We start from the raw sequence: 22,773 nt of genomic DNA on the forward strand, positions 1-22,773 counted from the left end.
CAGGACTTGAAACTAGATCTCTGAAAATCACATGCAGTGAGACTTCAATTCAACAGTCTCATTTTCTCTACCTACAAAGTAAAGAGATTAGTTTATAAAGTATTTGAGGGCTCTGCCATAATTTATTGTCAAGTAAATAGATATAGAGACAAAAAGGGACAGAAAGGGAATTTAAGACAAATTCACACCAGTCTCTTACACTTTTCTCTATTTCTTACCCTAGATAGCAATCCCTATGACATCCTCAAATGGCAAAGAACATTCCATTATCTTCATCAGTCTGGACTAAGACAGGAAAATGGCCTGAGGTATTGATGAAAGATGTTTATTAGCAAGGGTCAAAACAGATTTTTGTTGTGCCTTCTCAGGTTTTCAGACTATACAATGAACAGAATAATCCATGCCTCCAAACTCTTAGCCAATTGAGGTTTTACTATAAGTTTTACTATTGTCTTATGTATATAACTTGTTAAAGTCACTTTCAGCTTCCAAAAACATTTGTTAAGTATCTACTATCTGGAAGGCACCATTCTAGGTGCTGGGATTATAAAGACAGAAATAATGAAACATTCCTTTTCTTCAAAGAACTGATAGAATAATTAGTAATAATAATAGAACCAACAACCACAACAAGCTTTTTATATGGCACTTTAAGGTATGCAAAATGCTTAACAAATATCATCTCATATTATCCTCATAACAACTCTGCAGCAATAATACCAGTTCTACAGATGAGGAAACTGAGATAGTTACTTCCTGGGCCCATAGCTCAGTAAAAGTTGGATTTGAATAGTAACAGATAGGGCTGGAGTCATGCAAAACTTTAAAAAGGTGATAGTTGAGTTGTGGTCAGAGGAAGAAAAAGATTCTGAGAGGTAGAGGAAAGCAGGGAGTATATTAAAAGCATAGAGGAGAGTTTGAAGGAAAGAGATGGAATACTGAGTTCAGGAAATAGTTCAATTTTCTTGAAATATAGCATGTGGAGAGCAATTTAAAACAAAGCTAGAAAGGTATGTTGAAGCTACGTTTTAAAAGATCTTCAGGGTTACACCATGTAGTTTGTATTTTATTCTGTGGCAATAGGGAGTCACTGAAGATGTTTGAGCACTGAAATGTAATAGACTGACTTGTGTTTTGAGAAGATTATTTTGAAAGCAGTGTGAAGGATAGTTTGAAGAAGGGAGAGGCTGGAAACCAGGAGATTAATGAAGAAGCTAGGAAAAACAGCCCCAAATGGGAGGAAGAGCTAAACTAGGTGGGGACTGTGTGAGTAGAGAGGAAGATGAGATACCAAAGATTTTTGGAGACAGATTTTGAAGACACTCTTAACTCTTCCCTCTCCCACCACATATCCAGTAATTACTGTCTTGTTATAGAAAGGCAGTGTGTGTAATACAAAGAGTCCTGAAGTCACCAGGCCAGGGTTACCACTATAACCTTTGTGACCTTGAGCAAAGGTTTGAACCATATTTCCTCATTTACAAAATGGAAAAGTGGAATAAGGTGAGTTAAGGGTGACTAAAACTACAGGGAGCATAGGGATATCTTGAAGGAAATAGGAAAATTTAGAAGAGACACAGTTTTAGTGGAGGAGATAATGAGTTCTGTTTTGGACATATGGCATTTGAAATGTCAGTGGGACATTAAAGTGAAAATGTCCAGCAGGTATTTTGTGGGGGAGATATGAACTTTAGGAAAGAGATTAGTACAATTATATAGATTTGTGAGTCATCTTTATAGAGTCATCTTTATACATATGTGAGCCCAGGAACTAGTAAGTTTACCAAGGGACACTGTGGAGAGAGAGAAGAAGAGAGTCCCCAAGACAGAGTCCTAGGGGTTATGTTTTCAGAAGATGGCACAGAACTCAGCAAAGGAGAATGAAAATCAAGACAGGTGGATAGAAAAGCAGGACTGAGAATAACAGGGCTGAGGCACCAGGATCTCTAGAGATAATATCCAGGAGGAAGAGTAGTTGATAACACTGAATGATGTGGAAAGATTAAGAATAATGCAAATTGAGAAAAGGCTACTGGACTTAGCAGGGAAGAGAACACATAACTTTTGAGTGAACAACAGTATTACTTGGAAGCCAAGTTTCAAAGGGTAGAAAAATGACGAAGAACTAAAAAAGTGGAGGCTGTGAGTGAGATGTTTGACAAGACATTTATTGGTTCTTGACAACAGCTTTGAGTGATGAGAAAGTGCGGTCCAAGAGGAGTGAAGGGACTGTGTTATTATTTCCACACTCCATTCCACTTTTGACATGCAATTATCCTTGCCTCTCTCCATATTTACTAGAAAGCTAAATAACTGGTGGATAAGCCGACTTCATTGTTCTGATAGATTGTTCTGGGCTTACATGAAGAGGGTTCAAGCTTGGGGGCTTCTCAAAAATGTTTCTCTTTGACTCATTTTGCTCCCATACAAATTTCCTAGGGATTTCAGAATATAATGTTGAGGTGTTGGGTAAAAGGGCCACAGCTCCCATGAATGCACTCAAGCCAACAATATTGGACATATGCAGGACAGTCTATTTCACTCTACAAAAAAAGTATTTATATGGTGCTATATGTGCCAGGAAATGTGCTAATCTATTTTTACAAATATTATTTCATATTAATATTATATATAATTATATATAATAAGATAACAATACATAATTAATAATATCAAAATAATAGTAATATAATATTATTTCATTAAGAATTCTCAACTTATAAGCAATGCAGAAAAATACAAAACATATAGGATCCAGTGATTATCAAGATACCCTCATTCTCTCCACCAGGGAGTTCCATTTCCCCTTTTAGTCCTCCAGCCTGATAGTTCTGTCTTGAGGGTTTACATTACTTTTGAAATAGAAAGGGGTCCTCTTATTTTTGTGATTTATGTTAAAGTTGGAGACAATATTATCTCTCTACAGAAGCTAAAACCATTATCCCATGAGGCTCTGTTCTGTCGTGAAGGTAACCAGTAGGTAGTAACTAATCCCTCCCCAGCTTCCCTCTGTCTTCCTCTGCTAAACCCAGCAGGGTTTCCAGCTTCACAGTCATGTTTCCTGGGTTCCTGCCTACATGAGTGGGTGAAGCTTAGCATCAGACACTGATTTAGTTAGTGTCACACAGGGAAAGACTAGGAAATCCCGAGTTAGCTTGTATGGGAGACACTTGTGCCCTTTAGTAACAGAGGCTTTTCTGTACAAGTGGAAGAGCATAGGACCCTTAAAATCACGGATTCAGAGCCAGAAGGGACCTCAAAGACCACGTGGCCAGTCTTTTCCATCTTATACATGAGGCAGCCCAGAAATTAAGGGTCTCAACCAAGGTCACACAGATAGGAAGGGACAGACACAGGGTATGGTTTCCTAACTCCAAATCCAGGGCTCTTTCCACTATTCTATGCAGTCTTTACCTTGGACTTGATGGCCTTTAAACCGGAATAGTTCCCTATGTCTTTCTATCTTTCTCCTGGTTTAGTTGTGAACTGACATATCTGCCCCAGAGTTCTTGTGCCTGGGACTCAGCCTTAAGCTTGAGCTTGACTGCTGTTATGGTAGGGAGCCTCGCTAGTTCTGGTCCATCCCTGCCCTGGATCTGCTCCTGGACTTTCCAGGTCAGCTTTGTGGTCCTGCTGCTATGGGCTCTGGGACTTCTGGATGGGGAACTGCCCTTGTTCTGCCCCCTGGCTTCCATGGAAGACTTTGGGATCAAACTAAGACACTGATTTTCACTGCTGTGGAGTGAGGAGGTGCAGAGGGACAAAGGTCACCCCCTCTGTATGGTGAGATCTGCTTGCGAGGGTCTTTTCTCCTGCTTCCTCTAGCACCAAATTGCTGTCTTTATCCCTCTTCTCCGCTCACGTACACAAAGCAAGGAAACAGACCACTAAAGTTAGGATTAACGTTTTAGAGGAACTGAATTCAACCATTATACTCTTGATAGCCAGAGGATTCGCTTTCTGATCAAACATTAGTAGAGAATGTAGCCTATTGTGAGCCATCCCAACTCTGTGCGGTTACCCCTTGTGATCAATTGTCCACAATTGTGAGTTTCCTAGCTGAGGTCAGAGCCTGTTTCCTCATGCATAAAAGGAAGAGGAGACTAGACTAGATCAGTGTTTCAAAACAAATTGAGTCACAGAACACTTTTAGGATGAAAAATACCCTGGTTGTTCAGTCATTTCTGACTGTTCATGATTCCATTTGAAGTTTTCTTTGACAAAGGTACTGGAGTGGTTTGCCATTTCTTTCTCCAGCTCATCTTACATATGAGGAAACTGAGGCAGAGTTAAGTGACTTGTTCAGGGTCACACAGCTGTCTCAGGTTGGATTTGAACTCAAGCCTAGTACTCTATTTACCACCTAATTGCTTTGCAAAATATATTGGTGGAACCTATAAATGCTAGTCATTGTGAGTGGTCTGAAACTCCCTCCCCCCCCCCCCCCCCCCCCCCCCAAATAAAGTGTGGTAGCTAAATTTTAGATCAGGAAAGAAGTCAGCTCTATTTGCATTCTGAAAGCCAGTTTATTGTGTATAAAAAATATTTTTTGAAAAACTGATTGGTCAGAGGGTTGGTTTGTTCGATTATATTTATGGATTACAAGGAACTTTCTTCTTTCCAGTGGTAGGGGTAGGAGAGAGAGAAATTAGGTTTCTATTAATTAAAAAGAACAATGAAAAACAGGAGGTTGAGGCTACCTCCTGTTTTTCATTGTTCTTTTTAATTAATAGACTACTACAGAGGCTGGAATGTCACATATACTTTCAAATGAGGTCACTGTATTGTTAATTTTGTTTTGTTGTTTTACTTTTGTTATTCTTGTTATTTTATTGCAGTTATCTGTAAATGTCTGTAATATAAAAAGAATATCTCCATAAAAGTTAAATAAGTTGTGTGGGACAATACTTTTCACAGAATGTGATTTCACAGATTCACAGGGTACTCACACTAGGCAAACCACTAGGATTATTTAGAGGTAGTTTGGGAAATAGAAGCCTAGATATCTTTAAGTTGCTATCTTGTTTTGATTTTTTGTCCCTTTCCGATTCTACTCCCTCTTTCCTTGTGACAGCCCTTTACATATCTGATCACTGCGATGACAATCTTTCCTTTTTTGAAGTCTTCTTCACTCCAACAGCTTGAATGAGCTGTTGACATGTATTTGATTAAATGTGAAATTCATTTAACCTCAAAAGGAAATGTTCTCTCTCGGGAAAAGCGGTTTTGCACCATGAGGATTGAAACCACACAAATAGAAGATAAATGTTAGAGTTTCAAACTCACACAACATCTTAGCTTATTGTGCCCTCTTTGTAGTCAATGTAGGTAATATAGATGAAAATGATTTCTGATCAAGATTTGAAGTAGAGGAGAGTAAGAAATTTGCAACAGCAAGTACAAAAGATTTAAGAGAGGAGGGCTTAAGTCTGGAGACCTGGATTTGAATGTGACCATTCCAGCTTATAGGATCACAAGTAATCACTTAACCCAGGGGCACACTGGTAAATGTTTAATCATCAACTCCTGGAGGAGAGGAAGGTATATATAACCTACTTTTAAGTTTAATCTTCACTATTAACTTTTATCTATCACTTTCCTAAGTTCAGACAATCTGCAAAACAATAAATAAAATTCTGATTTGTAGCATTTGCTAGTTTTTGAGGTGTTAATGCTCATGCTAGAGAAAGTTAGTGGCACAGTGGATAGAGCTGCAGGTCTGGAATCAGGAAGACCCGAGTTCGAATGCAGCCTGAGACATTTACTAGCTGTGTGATCCTGGGCACATCACTTAATCCTGTTGTAAAGAGGGGATATAATATAAGCACAACTTACCTCATAGGATTGCAAGCTAGACCCTGTAAACCCTCAAATGGTTAGAGAAAAATGTGAATTAAGCTAATTGTACAATATTTCAGAGTCTGATTCTTTTTGTACAGCAAAATAAAGTTTTGGTCATGTATACTTATTGTGTATCTAATTTATATTTTAATATATTTAACATCTCCTGGTCATCCTGGCATCTAGGGGAGGGAGTGGGGGGGTAAGAGGTGAAAAATTGGAACAAGAGGTTTGGCAATTGTTAATGCTGTAAAGTTACCCATGTATATATCCTGTAAATAAAAGGCTATTAAATAAAGAAAAAAAAAAGAAAAATGTGAATTATGTTTGCTGATAAAGACAAATTCATATGAAGACTTTTTTGAAGTCCAAAAAACATTTCTCTCTCATGTTTTTGCGTTTGACTCAAGCCTTTTTCCTCCAGAAAATGTCTTTGGTTAATTAGCACCATGTATAAACTACAGCCATGGACCATATGATCTGCCCCTATTCACAAAGTGATTCTGCATCAGATCCAAGACTAGACTCCAAAGGACCTTGTGCTCTTTCCATGGCATTGTGCTCAGCCTGTTGGTCTGATAATAACATTTAGTCCTGAGGTTTAGATGGAGACTTAGACCTTTTATGGCACATCAACATATGTTCTTTTACTTGATCCTCACAATAGCCCTGAGGGGAGGTGGGCAGATTATTCTTATCTCCACTTGACAAATGAGTAAACTGAGGTTCCAAGAGATCATTTGTCCAGTCACCCAGCTAGTTAGTGGCAGAGCTGGTTCTTGGACTCAGGTGTCCAGTTTTTTATTGATGTCTCTTTCCATCATGACATGACTCTTTCAGAAAGATTATTAACCGTCACACAGGAAGCAGCTTTGAAGAGCTACTTGACACTCACCAGATGGCTAGTGCTATCTTTTCCAGGGCCAGTCCAATTGAATGCAGAACAGGCAGCAATTTACATGTGGTCATTAAAGGGGGAGGGGTGTCCCAAAGGTTCTAGTGGCCTCAAGTATCTTTCTCCATTAGTCTCCCAAAGTTCTACCACTTTTTTTCTTTCTAAAACATGACCTTTTGGAATTTCCACAATAACTTTCAAGATTGGCTCCCTCTCTCTTGGAAGCTCCTTGAAGTCAGAGTCTATGTCTTATCTCATTTAAAGCTTTGTAATTATGATAGCAACTCACATTTATATAGTTTTTAAAGATTTGCAAAGCAATTTGTAGAATCTAGCAAGGTGTCATTTACACATTGGAGTTTAATAAACGTTAGAATTAATTAAGTAGAAAACAATAGTGGACATTTATGAGTTAGTATGTGTCTGGTGAGAAAGTCAATGTAGTGAGGCTTGAATTTTTGTTCAGGCTCTGCCACATAAAACAGACTATGAATTCTTGAACAAATTATTTTTTCTTCTTTGAATCTTGATTTCTCTACATGTAAAAGGAGGGCAATAGACTACAGAACCTCTAAAATTTCTTCTAGCTCTAACGTTCTGTGAACCTCAACTGTGTAAGTTCTGAAGAGAGAAGGATTATTGTGGGTCGTAGGGTAGTCAGGAAGGGCTTCATGAGAATTGAATCTAGGGGAATAGCACATCTATCTAAATGCTATTGCTAAAATCATTGACCTCTGAGACTGATAATTTCATCATGTATTGCTCTGTCTCTGATATCAATGCCCAAACACTAGAGGGGGTCATACATTATATTCTAATGAAGACTTCACAGAATTCAGATATTTTGGATTTTGTAGCAGCTTACAAGAAGAGAAATATGTTCTGTTCTAGTTCCCCAGGTTGTCTGGTTCCCCCAGAACTTATAATTTTAGGCAGCATCTAGTCATGAGAAGTTCTCCTCTCTATCTGAAGAAGTTCAATGTAGGTCACCTGTGAAGCTGAGCTTGAGATCTGCCCTGCCTGCAGAGGCCATTTGAAACTTAGGGTTGAAGCAGTTGCTTACACAGAAGGTACTCACATTGCCGGGAATCTAGTCTTTCATCTCCACAATTATCCCCACATATAAGTGAGGCATTTGGGTGGGACACAAACTTACTGTTTTCACCCAGGCTGCCTCCTTTTCTAAGGACAGATGGAATTTATCTTTATTCTTGCCTAGATGGTTTCCTAATCAGCCTCCCTATTTTGATTTTTCCCGCCCTCCCCCATGCTTTCAGATTCTGCTCCTTAAACTTTATCACAACACTTCCCTTGGCCAAGAACCTTCAACGACTTGCTCATTGCATCATTTACATTATTAGTCTGCCATTTAATTACTGTCACTCCCCCACATAACCTCTCTATATATCCAATCTCAACTCACCTGTTCCCTCTAACAAATGTCCTCAATTCTAGACAAGCTGTTTTCCCGCTCACCCACTCCCACCCTATTCCTTATACTAAGCTCATTCCTATTTTCACATATTTGTTCATCTATTCTGTTATCATGGAATGACCTCCTCCTTTCTAATAAAATTTTTTAAAATAATTCTTTCCAATAAATTCTAATACAATCCTTCCCATCTGTTATGGCCCAGCTCTAACTCCACATTCTCTATAAAACTCTCCTGGACTATTCTCGCCTTAAGTGATGTAGAATTGGAAACAACCTAATCCTTGAAAATACAGTCTCAATTTACTTTAACTCAACAAACATTAAGTACTACTACATGTAGGCAATATACTAAGTATTAGAGATACAAATATGAAAAATAACTTCCTCCCCATACTCATGGGATTTACAATCTAAAAATGTTTTAATATGTCATTCAAATGCAAAATATTCCTGTTTTCTAATTTAATAAAAACTTCTATAGTACTAGAGACTTTTTTTCTTTTTAAATTCTCCCTATCTATAAAGGTAGCATGACTAGGAGATAAACTGCAGGTCTTGGAGTTGGGAACCCTGTTCAAAACCAACTTCTGATATTTACTAACTGGGTGATCTTGGGCAAGTCACTTAACTCCTATTTGCCTTTGGCATTTCCCCTAGGATTTTTCTACTGAATCATAGATTCAGTCATGGACTTGCTGTTATCAGTATTGGTAGGAGGACTTTCTATACTAAGAGTTGACATACTGAATTAATTACGATATCTTTTGCATATTTTCAAAGCTACACTAAAATTCTTCCATGGTAGCATGTAGGTGATCCTGGGTTTACCATAGCTATGTTACTGTGGTAGTCCAAGCTGATCAAGAGGAGGAGGTTTGATTATAGGACTGGCTACTGAGTGAACATGTCATCAGGGGAACTTTTATAAGACAAAAGTACAGAAACATTCATCATCAGAAGGATGATCACCAGAGAGTGTTTTTGCCTATAGCAACTAACTGTTGTGTTGTCAAATATCTTTGATAAAGAACATAAGAATATTATGATAAGAACATGATATCCAAGATATTGAAAGAATTAACAAAACTATGTAAAACCAAGAGCCATTATCACATTGACCACATGCATTGTGATCACTGAACATAACTCACTGAACCTCTATTAAATCTGCATCAGTAGAGGGAGTATCCACATTTATGGAACACAACTCAGATCCTAGGTAATTAATCTCTGCCTACCTCAGTTTTTCCATCTGTAAAAAGAGGGATAACAATATCGTCAACTTTCCAGGGTTGTTCTGAGGATCAAATGAGATTACAAAGCAGATTGCAACTTTAAAGTACTATATAAATGGTAATTATTATCATTATTCATTGAAAGAGAAAACAACCACTACCCTTATATAACTCAAAGTTTTTTTTAGGGATATAAGACTCTTAAATCCAGGGTCCTGATCACTTTGTGACACTGTTCCATTTGGAAATATTGGGGATCTAGATGAAGGATATTCTTCCTCAGTTTTATATGCCATTAGAACTATTCTTGTGACCTCTTAATAAGAAAATAAGAAGAGGCATTCAAATCAAGGACTAGATGGTAAGCTATGGGAAGTAAGAAAGCAGACTAAAGAATAATCAAGAAATGATTTCTTGGAGAGATGAGGTTGGTGCCGAAATGGCAAGTTTTCCTTTTGGCCCTACATCCTCCTTTCCCTATTACTGCACTGGGGAGAAGTCCTTGGGACCTTCAAAAATGGCCCTGAAGTGTGGGTGTAGTGGAGAAGGAATAAGAATTTATGTAGCACTTGTTATGTGCCAGGCTTTGTGTGAAGCTATTTACAAGCATTATCTCATCTCTGCAGAAGTATAACCACAGGAAGTGAATTACTCCATTTCTATGGCACTTTAAGATTTAATAAGTGATTTCTCCATAACCCAATAAGAGAAATGATAAGTTGGCTAGAAAAGTAACAGCATCAGGATTCGAACCTAAGTTTCCTGGCAGGTCACTGCCTGTTCCACCTTGTCATGCTGCAGGCAATTTGATTTCAATTCTTCTAAAGGTCTTTTAGTTTCTGTATGGTAACCTAAGAAGCCTATTTCAATCATGAAGCAGCATTCAAAGAATGAAATCCAAGAATCCGGGTAGGGGTAGGATGTTTGAGAAGGAAATGCCTTTGCTACTGCACATCTACTGTGAGATCCAGGCAATTACTTAACCTCCTTTATTACTTCATCTGCCCCCAAAGAGCACAATTTCTCGTGGGGCTTCTCTCTGGGCAGCTGTGAGGGTCAGATGATCTCTCCACCACTTTGAGAAGTGGTAGAGAGCCCTGTTGTAAGACAGAGGGACATTAGGATCATGTAGGTTGGGAAAGGGATGCCAGCAGGACACTCTGGGTTGCTACACTACCCTCAGTGATACCATCTGTTTTGGGCACAAATAGGCTTCCTGGCCACTGTGGGAGAAGCAGTAATGACTCCCCACCCCTCGCTCCAACCTCCAGAGCTATGAAAGGTCATTGGCCTCCTCCCTGAGTGGGACTTGGACCAGTCTTTGCATCCGGAGATGGTCCAGTGCCCATCTATCTTCCTGAAGTGTCTGTGACGGTGGCCCAGCAGGAGAGGTAGAGCACAGGAGACTCTGTGGCTATCTAAGGGAGCCAATGAGGTGTCCAGAAGGGCATCGAGGGAGGAGAACTAGAAGATCTGGCTTCCAGTACCCATCTATTATGTAATTTTGAGCAATTCCTATTGCTTCACAGCCTCAGTTTCCTCATCTGAAAAATGGTAATGAATCCTTGATTTGTCTACTACCCTCAGAAGGGCTGCCATGAGAAAATAGATTCGAAAGTGCTTTATAGACTGCAAAACATCTTATAAATTATAAAATGGTGCAAATGTATCTCCCAAGCCATTGTGTCTTCTAGTGAGATGCTGGCTATGAAGGAGTTTAAGAATTCCAAAAGGATTCCGGAGAGGCAGGGGGCTGTCACTGTCTGCCAGGGAAAAGTATCCCCTGCAAATATGACCTGATAGGCTGAGCTTTTCATGTAGATTGTTCTGCTCCCTTGGCAGCTACTCCCCCCTCTCCCTAATATCCTCAATCTGTCACATGTGCTCAGTGCTAGCTAGGGGCTCCCATTCAGCTTTGAACCACTCCTCATCTGCTCTGGGCTACATCCTCCCCTCTAAAGTAAGGCACCTACTGCCTCTCGAGCAATGCAATGCAGTGAAAGTCTACTTCCCTTCTCTGAACCTCAGTTCCTTCCTCTGTAAAATCAGCACAACCATTCCCGCATTGCCTTTCTCTCAGGACTATGGGCAGGTTCAAAGCACATTATGGATGTGAGTGAAAGCATACAAAGAAGAAATTGTGATTATCGTGAGAGGTGTCTAGGAATTGCTCCAAGGGATCTGGTAACAACATGGTCTGTAAAAAGGGACCCAAATTGAGAGAGAGAAGGCTAGTACACCCTCCTCCCTACCTACATACAACCCCATTTAAGTCTTCCTGGAAGGCAAAGAAGAGTTAAATCTCCTCCCCCCCACCCCCCATCCCCATTGCAATTGCTTGGCATCCTCCATGCAAAAGCTTCTTCCCACGGTGACTAATTTGCATGGGATGGGCTAGTACCAGCCCCCAAAGCCCCATGCTCCTCTGGCACTGGGAGATAGGGGGTGGGTGGGGGGGTAGGAGGGAAGCTACAGCCCAAGAAGTGGGAAGGAGGATGGCCCTAACAGGCCCCTCTACCCCAGAGCAACGGGAAGTGTATTCCCTGCAGCTCCCACTGCACCTGCCCAAGGCACCTCCTTTTCCCCTCTCCTAGATGCTTCCTTTAGGTGGGACACTGATTTTAGCACTGTGTGCTAAGGCAATGATGAAATGGCATGGCCCCTTCCAGAGGGTCTCCTCAGAGGATGGCTCTGTCCAATCTTTCCCCCACTCTGGCTTAGAGCATCCTCCGACAAACCGGTCCCTACAGCACCTGGCTCTTAGGCTGCACTATGTAGGATTTCCATCCCCCTCGGCCTCTACCAGAGAGGACCCCTTTTCCCCTCCCACCCGCCGTACTTCGTGGCCTCCCTCGGTCCAGGTGCCCATTCAGCGATACCTCTGGCCGATGTCGCTGCCCTGGGAGCCCATCCTGTGGGCCGGCAGCAGGGGGCTGACCCCATAGGGTTCTTCTCCCGGGGTGGTTGCCTGGCCAGCTTTGCTCTCTGACGGGGAATTCTTCAGCTTCGATCGCGCCATCCTGCCTGGCTCTTTCGTCCCTCCCCAACTCTCCTGCGGAGGGAGGGGCACTGCTGCGCGTAGCTCAGGGCTTCTGGTGCATACCATCCTGTGCCTGGCTCCCCTCCCTTCATTCTGCCAGGCAATGGAACAGCCCTGTCTGTCCCGGGTGGAGGGCTCCTTCCAGAAGGGAAGGAGGGATGGAGGGAAAATCCAAAGATGCGCTATGATGAATATGAAACCGCAGAGTATCTTCCCTTGAAGTATCCCTCTTTTCGTGGAAATCAGACTCTGCTTTTTCCAGGGCTGTCCTTAGATGACTCTATGGTGAATATTTTTCTCCCCTAATACACAATTAAGGATAGGATCACAGCGTCATAGGATTTTAGACCTAGAAGATACCTGGGAAATCATCTAGTCCACTAGCTTCATTTTACAGATAAGGAAGCTGAGGCTCCGAGCAGTAATTTCTTTGTTCAAGGTCACAGAGATGGTAGAGAATGCTGGTGTTTATGCAGTCTTAGAATCCAGCCCCCTGTATGTCTGGTTCCCCCACCTCAGATGTAATTCAGAGTAAGAATCCAAGACTCCTGAAATCAAGTAATATGAATTCAGATTTCGAGTCATAAAGTTACAGACTGCCAGACTTAGACAGGATACCAAGGATCGTGTATTCCAATCTCCTCACTTTACAAACAGGGAAACTGATTCCTAGAAAGCTGAGGTTCTGTGTCCTATATCTTATATGGTTGGTTAACTGAAGAGTTGAGACAAAAACTCAAATCCCTGAGATTAGAAAGTTTTTCTCTTAAACTAAATTTTATTAAGGACCTAAGACTGCACAATATCTTTAAGTCATGTCTCCAAGAGCATGAAAGGTATATAATGAACCACTGATACTCTTTTACCTAGATCCCCTTTTCATGAACATCATTTGTAGGTGAAAAAGGCTGAGTGGAAGTATAGCCAGAAATAAGTGAGGGTAATTGCTATGACTGATTTTTCATGAATAATGGACACTAAGAAAAAAAAAAGAAAAATTAATGACAATATCTTTCTTTATAATTCATCTTTAGTTTCACACTTGTTCCTCCTCTAGTTTTGCTTTTCTGTTCTTTTTCCTCCACATCCCTGGAAATATTAGACACACCTTCATTGATGATGAATGTTAACAGAATCCCAGCTGAATAAAGGTGTAGGACTCTTTCAGTATGACTCAGCCCCAGGATCTGTGATCAGGGAACAGCTTCTCTTTAGTCTAGGGGATACAATTACTCCACCCATTGGGCAGTATTTATTCACATTTCCCCAGAAAATGGTCCATCAAAGTACTATTCTTACATATTAACAACTACTACAAGCAGAATCTTCTATAGTCCTCTCTTCTAGTCCCTTTTCTTGTCAGTCACTTGCCAACATGAATTTATTTATATAATCCATTCATTAACAAGAAACTATATTTAGTGCAGTAGTTGGCATTTAATAGGTACCTAATAAAGATTTGTTGTTTGACTTGATTAATTTTACAAACATGTATTAAATGCTATACTAGGTGCTGAGAGCCATAAAGTTTAGTAATGACATGGAGCTTATACTTATAGTTCAATAGGAGGAATACTGCAAAAAGACCAATAAGTATAATGCCCAATATAACAAGATAGGTGTATTCCACGTATATCAAAGAGGCATGTGCCTAACAGTGCAAAGGAAAAGAGTATAATCAATGGGGGAATAGGGCATCTGGGGACTGACTATTAATGGGGTAGGTGGCAATCAAGTACAAAAGTGCTGAAGTGGACAGAGCACCAGATCTGAAGAAAGGAATACAAGTTCAAATCTCAGACTTGTTGTGAGAACAAAATGTGATGCTATTTGTAAGGAGCTTTGCAAATTTTAAAGCTCATAAATTCTGTTGATACATGACTGATGATACTGATGGTCATAACCAATGAGGGACAAAGCATCAAGATATATAGGATAGTTGACATTTAAGTGGGGTTTTGAAAAATTAATTCATGTGTTCATCTATTCAATACTTATGAAACAAAGAAACAAAGAAGAATCAGACTTAAGAAGGTGATTACAGTCTAACAGAGTGTGTTAAACATACAGATAGATAATGTTCAAAGCAGATAATTTATAAAGCAGAAGATGACAAGCACATGAGAGTGTATTAGGAGTATGTGTAGAAAAGTAGTTGATATTATCTGGGAAGATCAGGGAAGACTTCCTGGAAATAAAAGACTCAGGATTTCAAGTGTAGGTGAAAATTGGATGGTTGGAGAGGCATTCTGGTTATAGAAGTAGAAAAGGATAAGAATGTAGTTGGGGAAGAAATTACACTTGGATCCAGCAAAAAGTAAGTGTTGAGGTAGGATGTAAGGCTAGATGGGTAGGTGGTAGCTAGGCTAAAACCGGGTCAAGGATTTAAGGAGAAAAGTTTTTATAGCATCCTATTTAATTATTAGCAGAGAATGGCATTTAATGTAATGCACTGCCAAAGCTGTGAAAAACCTAAGAGCTTGAGGACTTGTTCAGGTAAATGAGTTTTCAGAGAAGCTCAGGCTTTTATAGGAGAGCTTTTGTATTCTCATTCTTATGCTAGAAATCTCCTGGAATAGTCCTATTTCTTCTCTAATCTCACTTAGTAGGGAGATGAAGCTACTCAAATTATTCTTTGTAAAATGAAGATCTCACAGGGGATTAGAATTCTGAATGGAAGTGATCATTGGCTAAGGATGGAAGGGAGGAGAATGGATTTGTGGGAGATGGGCATAAGTTGGTACAGACCCTAGGATTTCCCATATGGTAGAATGAATATTGCACTGGGAGTAAGAGAACCAAGATCAAGTACCAGCTATATGGGATTGAAAAATCATTCAACATCCCTTAGCTTCAGCTTCCTCACCTATAAGATGATGGAGTTGGGAATTTTTAACAAATTGGGAAATATTTAATAAAATAAATAAAATATAATAAATATAGATGATATTACATTTTAAAACTAAGTCAATATGTGTTCCACTGGGATCTTCATGTATAGGTTAATGGCCCCTTTTCTATTTGACTTTGATGTCACGGGTCTGGACTAGGTAAAGGACACTGGAATTGTTTTATATATTTATATCTTTACCCACATTTATATATACATATATATATATACACATAATCTATATCTATATACATAGAAACATGTATGAATGCATGTATTTTAATAATTATTTAAATAAAATTGATGTATTTGGCATGTATTTTATTTTATACATTTAATATATTATTCTTAAAGGAGTCCATAGGTTTCACCAGTCTCTTTGAGGATCCATAGCACAATAGTCTAGGGCTTCTTCCATTTCTGACATTCTATGATATGTGATGTGTGTATGCATGTGCTCACTAGATAAACTCCTGCTGTCAACTAATTTTCTTGTGTTTTAACTTTCTTTTTATGAAGGGGGTACTCAGGAAAAAAATAAAATCCCTTTTGCCAATCCCAGTACCCTTTGACATAGTAGAGAAAGCTCTGGGGCTGAATTCCTTTGAATTAAGGAATTCAAATCCTGTCTTGGACACCTACTAATTGTGTGATTCTGGGCAAATCACTTAAACCTATTTGGCTTCAGTATTCTCAGCTGTAAAAATGTTGTGAGAATCAAATGAGTGCCCAACACATTAAATTTTGTTTCAGACACTTACTAGTTGTGTGATCTTGGGCAAATCACTTGACTTCTATCTGGTCTCAGTTTCCTCAGCTGTAAAAATGGATAATCACAGCACCTACATCCCAGAATTTTGTGAGAATCAAATGAGTGCCTGGTACATAGTAGGCTTTTAAATACTTATATTTCTCCTCTGGGCTGGCCAAGATCCTGGAGACCATAGTTAGACTTACCCTGCAACCCCCAGAGGTGGCTTTGTCTCAGGACAGGCACTGACTTGGTCCTAGGTATTAATTTCTCCAATATTTTTGGCAAAAAAAATTGCCCAAGTCCATGGCTGCAGGAAGTCTTAAAATCGATGAGCACTCGAACAGTGTATCACTGGGCTATGGCATATCTCTGTAAGACCTGGCCCAGTGCCCATCGCTTCCCCCTTTCCTGAGAGAGGGATGTTTCATAGCCAGCCAGCTGCTTCTGACACTTTCCTGAAGCAAACCGCTCCCCAGCTCAATGAAGGCCCGATGAGCGCTGGGGGAATTCTCTGCTGTGGCAGAGGCCATGGCCACCACTTCCTCACTGTCTCCCTATTCTCAACATGGCGATTTATAGTAATGATAACAACCACCGCTCTCACAATAACAGCTCAATTCTCTGTGGCAGTGCAAGGGATGCAGAAAGCTTGGCATATTTTTTCTCTCTGGAGCCTCATAGTGCATCTGCTAGATAAGTGTTGCAGGTATGGCATCCTCCCTGATGGGTACACTGAGGCTCAGAAAGGACCTGGTTTGCCCAGGATCCCATAGCTAGCAGGGTTAGAAGCAGGGTTTTACTCAGACAGCCCTGACTCTCCCTGCTGCACTAACCACTACACAATACTGGCTTAGTCTCTATGAAGAGCAGGGGCCCCCAATGGTCATTTCAAAGCAAGGCTCTTTTTAAAGTAAGGGAGGTAGATTTGGTTTGAGTCATCCATCTCTTCAGATGACTGACTCTTCTGTGAGCCTAACTCCCTGCTTAGAGCTGAGGGTGAGTCTCAGGGCAAAGTGTGGGAGCTGCTTTCCAAGGGAGCATGGTCTAGTTGGGAAGACCAGAAAGAGGCAGAAGAAGATGCTGGAAAAGGGGATAGGAGAAAATAAGAAAAAAATAGCTCTTTTGGGGCTGGGGTGCTCAGGGAAAGGCTTCATGATCATTGAAGAAAGGTCAGGATTCAGAAAGTGGAGTGTCTGGGCAATAGTGAGGCCATCTATCCACCACAACCTTAGCGCCTTTTGAAGAGGAAGTATGGCCTAGAGTAAAGAGAAATGGATCCAATATTTAGTAGACAGAGCTCTGGACTTGGAGTCAGGACGACCTGCCTCAGACATGTAATAGTTGTGAGACCCTGATTGCCTCAGTTTCCTCATTTGTAAAACAAAGGGCTTGGACTTGGCATCTAACATACTTTCCAGCTCTAGGTCTATAATCTGCTTACAGCATAATACTTAGCACATAGCAGCTTTTTCATTCAATTGCCTATTTGACTTTACAATTACTGCCCTTAAGCAGAATCTCTGACTCAAAATCTCATGTTCTTTCCCCAAATGCTTTATAGTGAGAGACTATTTATTTATACTCACATATATATTTACATTTATAAACATTTATACAGTTTATACTTCTATCTACTTTTATCCTCAATTTTGTTGTCAAAAACCAAATCCCTATTTGCACACAGCAATACTTGTAGCTCTGTAGAGATATGCCCCCTTCTTTCATATCTTTTTCATCTCACTCTTGGACTATTATAATCTAGCCTGCTTTTTGGTCTCTCTACCTCAAGTATCTCCCCTTCCTGTACATCCTCCATTTAGCTGTCAAATTAATCTTCCTAAGGAGAAGATCTGATCATCATTCTCCCTCATTCAGTTAAATTGGTTGACTCCTTATCATTTCCTGGATCAAGTAGGAAATCCTCAGTCTGGCAATCAAAATCCTTCTTTTGCAATTTTCTTACATCTTTCTTTTCATTATGTATCCTGTGATCCAGTGACATCTACCTCCTTGCTGTTCCATGCAAAAGATGTTCCTACAAACTCTGATCATCTTACTGAGTGGTTCACATTCCTGGAAAACTCTCCTTCCTCCTCCTCAGCTCCTGGCTTCATTTTATTGTTGCTGTTGAGTTGTTTTAATCATGTCCAATCAACTTTTCCTTGACCTCATTTGGGGTTTTCTTGCCAGATACAGGAGTGGTTTTTGCCATTTACTTCTCCAACTCATTTTACAGATGAGAAAACTGAAATAAACAGGGTAAAGTGATTTGCCCAGAGTCATACAACTAGTAAGTGTCTGAGACCAGATTTAAGCTCAGGAAGATGGGTCTCCCTGACTCTAGGAATTCTATCTACGATGCCATCTGGCTGCCCTCTTAGCTTTTTTAGGTTTCCCATCTTCCATAACAAGCCTTTCTAAATCCCCCAAATGCTAGTGCCTTCTCTCCTGTCATGCTGTTTCCCCTAGTAGACTTTTTTTTTTTTTTTTGCTATAAACCTGAGCAAAAGACTCAATGGATTTAGACTCTAAAAATTCTCAGAATCAGGGATTCTTTTGCTCTGGTTAATAGCAAAATTCTATTAGCTACACATCCTGACATACCACTTACTTGTCTGGGCCATAAATTCCTCAATTGTAATATGTGTAAGGAGAGGGAATAAGGTCCCTTTTAGGGCTAAATCTATGACTGAGGATACTAAGTATATATGGATTTCATCCATTCCCTAACAACTACACGTAAAAAGTATCTCTGTCCTTACATAACCTGAAACTACTGCCTTTTCTTGTCTGTTCTTTTCCCTTAATTGTTTAAGATTTTTTTTGGTAATTACTATTGCTACCTTTCCCCCCATTTATTCTATTTTCTCTCTCCTTTCACCCTTTCTTTCTCAAATGTTTTTACTACTGACTATTCCTTCCCCCAATATGCTCTCTTTTCTATTCCCCTCCCCTATTTCCATATCCCATTCCCCTCCTACTTTCCTGCAGGGTAAGATAGATTTCTTTATTCATATTGATTGTGTATGTTATTTCATAAGGATTAATTCAAGATCCTTCTCTTCCATGCACTGTTTTCTGCCCTGTCCTGGACACACTGATCTCTTTCCTCTGATTTCCTAGAATAAGTCTAAGCCATATAATCACATCCTTGATTTTGTCTTCATTATGCTCTGATTGTATCAAGGTTGCATGTCATATCTTATAGACTGAGAACTGCAGGAGCATTAACCTTATGTTTTCTTCTTTTGTTTTCCTTTACCCCTTCCCTTCAATTCTCCCCCAAGCACTGGGTACAGGATAGGAATATAATAAGCACTGATTGGAATCTGAGCTTACTAGGAGGAAATCCAAGCTTCTCTTTATAAGTCCCAAGTGATAAAATAAAGAATGCAGTTCATAATAAAGGGACAGGTTTCTTGTTGCCAAACAGAACATTAATGGAAAATTAGTGATTGAGGGAATTAGACTGCTTTCCGAAGAATGCCTCTTATTAAGAGAACTTAATTCCTGTCCTGGCCCTTTGAAATTGATCTTTGCTTGGGACTGTTTACACACACTCACACAGTCCTGCAAGTAAGTCATATTACTACTATTCTTAATAATATAATAAGTATAAAATGGAAAGGAAGCATGATATAATGAATAGCAGGGCAACCTCAGAGCCAGCAAGATCCGGATTCAAGTTCTGCGTTGGCTATGTGGTTGTGTGACTGTGGATATGTCAGTGTCCCAATGCCTCAGAATTAGAAATAGGGTATGCTGATTTACTAAAGATAGATTTTGTAGGTCTCCCTACTTAGTAGGTTATGAAGAGGTTGGAAGATACAGACTCTGAAATAAAAATATTTTATTTGTCCAGGTGAGCTTAGTAGATGGAATTTGTAAGAGTTTTTTTGACTCGTGCATGTAAAAAAAAAAAAAAATTAGCCTCTTCTAAGCAGCTGTCTCTACCCTCTCCTCCCCTCTCCCTTGGACAGAAATCAGCACCCATTGCTTTAAATTTCCATAATATTTTGTTTGAATGTTTCTCTTTCATATGTTTTCCACCTTCTGCCCTGCAGCATGAGATAGTGGCTAACAAGTTGTCCTTGAAGAAAGGAAGACCTGAATACAAGTTCTATCTTTATACCCTACTGACCGGGCGACTGTCACTTCACCTCTGAGTGTGTCAGATACCATAAAACTACAAATCAGAAGGCTCAGACTCAGAGAAATCATAGGTGTCGATGAAACAATAGAAAAACAAATTTGCTCTGTAGTTCTGTAGTGTATATACCAATTAACACAGATTTAGAGCTAGAAGGGACATTGTAGGACATCTAGTGTGACTCAATTATTTTACAGATGAGGAAACTGAGGTCCAGATTATGTAAATTACCCCAAATCACATAGGTAGTAGATAAACACCAGAATATGACTTCAAGTTCTTTGAGAACAAGTATAGGGCCTTGCTAATCTTTATCTCTACCTAGCACTTAGCACAGGCCCTACACACAGTAAGTTAATGCAAAAAAAATTATTCGAATTGATTAAAAAAAAGACAAAGAAGAAATCACATACATATTCATAAACAGATGAACAATGAATGTGTATCAGTTCAGTTCAGCAGAATAAACAGATTCACAATCAACATTTTGAACAAGATTAAATCAGCATTCTTTTGTCAAGGGCACTAGTGAATTCTAGCTCCTAATTTGTTCAAGTCAGGTTGTCTTCCACTGGCATCTTAATTGTTAAAATTAGAGTGAATCATAGTTAACTTTGTTTTAAGAATTTTGTTGCATTTCTTTAGTTATAATTGGAGATGAAAATTGAGTCCAAAAGCAGGGTTGGGGAAATCAGAGCATTTGGGCTCAAATTTCACTTCTGTGACTTATTCTCTGTATACTTCTCTCTAGACCTATCTTCCCATCTATAAAATCAGAGAAATAGAATAGAATTTTTCTGTTTCCTTCCATTTCTAAAATTCTGATTCTTGGCATACATACTTTGTAAGATGGATTAGTTTCTCACTCTGACAATTGGGAAAGTTTAAAGTCCGAAGTATTAGTTTATTAGGAAGCAGGATAACCACTATTTCATAGTTCCAATCATTTGTAAGATTCCAGTCTTCTCACCCAACCCCCAATCTCTTCTCTGCCATCACCTTCCTTCTTATTAGTGGTTTGGAATCAAAAAGTCATTGGATATCCTCAAATTTCTCTTGAGCTGGAATCTGCCTTTTCTTAGTGCCAGCCTGCTTTCTTTGGGTTAGGAACTGTGATTTCCTTAGGTTACAAAACATTAATCGTCTTGGCTCAGAAACTGCAGTTTGGGCTAAAGATAAAGAAACTGTGTGGGAGGAATGATCGTGAGACACGAGAATGGGGGGGGGGAGAATGAAGTAGAAATAATGCCCAGCTGTTGTACTGACCCTGTCACCACCCACCATGCTCTCAGGCTGGTGGCACATCAGGTGATTTGAGTAGAGAAAGTTGCTTCCAGGCAATGTCTTGTCAGCGATTTCAGGAAATAGAAGGCCCTGGGTTAGGATTTTAAATATTATTCTTTCTCTTCCTTTTCTCTCCTAATCCCAGGGGATCAGTATGCATTGTAACAGTTCTTTCCCTATGCTAAAATGCTGTCTCTGAGAAAAATGTGAAGACATTTGATATTTCAAAAACAAGCATTGAGCTTCCAGTACCAGTATGAATATGGTGGAAAGACTGTTGGATTTGGAGTTAGAGGTCGTGAAATTTTGATTATCTTTGGGTGATCTCAAGTTACTTAAACTTCCTGGGCCTCAGTTTCCTAACCTATAAAATGAAGGGGGTTATACTAGGTGGCCTCTAGGATCCCTTTCAGCCCATATGATTACATGATCCCAAAGGTTCCTTTCACATCAAGGGCCTATGACTCCACCAACACAGCCCAAGGGCCTTCTAATAAATAAGAGCCTGTGGGTAGGCTTCCTATATATAGAGACAAATGAAGACACATATCTTTGGGAAAGTAATTCTAGCCATAAATTGTAACTTTTCTCTTACCAGGAGGCAGACTAGTAAACTACTACTTGACTAGTATGGCTTTGGCCCTTGTTACTATCTGCTTGAACTAATGTTATGATCTGGTGCTGCAAACTCTAAGGTAACCTTGGACAGATCCATGAGGCTTCAATTTTCTCATCTGTAAAACAAAGGAGTTGGATGAGACAAGCCCATCTTCAACATTAAAAACTATGATCTTATGATGTTAACAAGTCTTTCCACTTCCAATCTTCTTACCAATCCATCCTAAGTGTAACTAGCATGCTTTTTTTTCTTGGCCTATGGCAGATCTCTATATTGATCTGATCCTGCCTTTCTGGTTATAAGCTTCAAGTTATTCCAATTTGCCTATCAAATAAAGTTAAAAATCTTTTCCCTAGCATTCATCATTTGGTGATATTTTATCCTTTTAATTTTATCTCATAGGTAATCAACAAACATTTATTATATTTACCTGTGTTTTATTTTCAGGCTACATTCCAAAAAAAAAACCTCACACTATTTGTGTTTTTCCATATATAAATCATGATGGCGATGATGAGAAATATTTCCATAGCACTTAAGAGTTTCCAAAGTGTTTACATAGATTATTTCACTGATTCTTGGTTATGTAGGTGCTACTATTATCTCTGTTTTACAGGAAATTGGATCTAG

At 39.5% G+C, this 22,773-nt stretch overlaps 1 protein-coding gene across 8 annotated transcripts in view; it reads right to left on the reverse strand.

Annotated features, from left to right (window-relative positions):
* Positions 1-22,773, reverse strand: part of KCNT1 (potassium sodium-activated channel subfamily T member 1) — a 221,020-nt gene that overhangs the window by 113,003 nt on the left and 85,244 nt on the right. For 2 of the 8 annotated variants that reach the window (XM_031954971.1, XM_003757498.3), the window contains exon 1: positions 12,286-12,917. The exons of 5 other annotated variants lie outside the window; for them this stretch is intronic. In XM_031954971.1, coding sequence (XP_031810831.1) covers positions 12,286-12,512 — 227 coding nt within the window. In that variant the 5' untranslated portion in view covers positions 12,513-12,917. Of the gene's footprint in view, positions 1-12,285; positions 12,918-22,773 lie in introns of those variants that run through there. One more of the 8 variants, XM_003757501.3, reaches the window with a different exon arrangement.

The sequence above is a fragment of the Sarcophilus harrisii genome, chromosome 2 (assembly GCF_902635505.1).
Source record: "Sarcophilus harrisii chromosome 2, mSarHar1.11, whole genome shotgun sequence".
Lineage (NCBI taxonomy): Eukaryota > Metazoa > Chordata > Mammalia > Dasyuromorphia > Dasyuridae > Sarcophilus > Sarcophilus harrisii.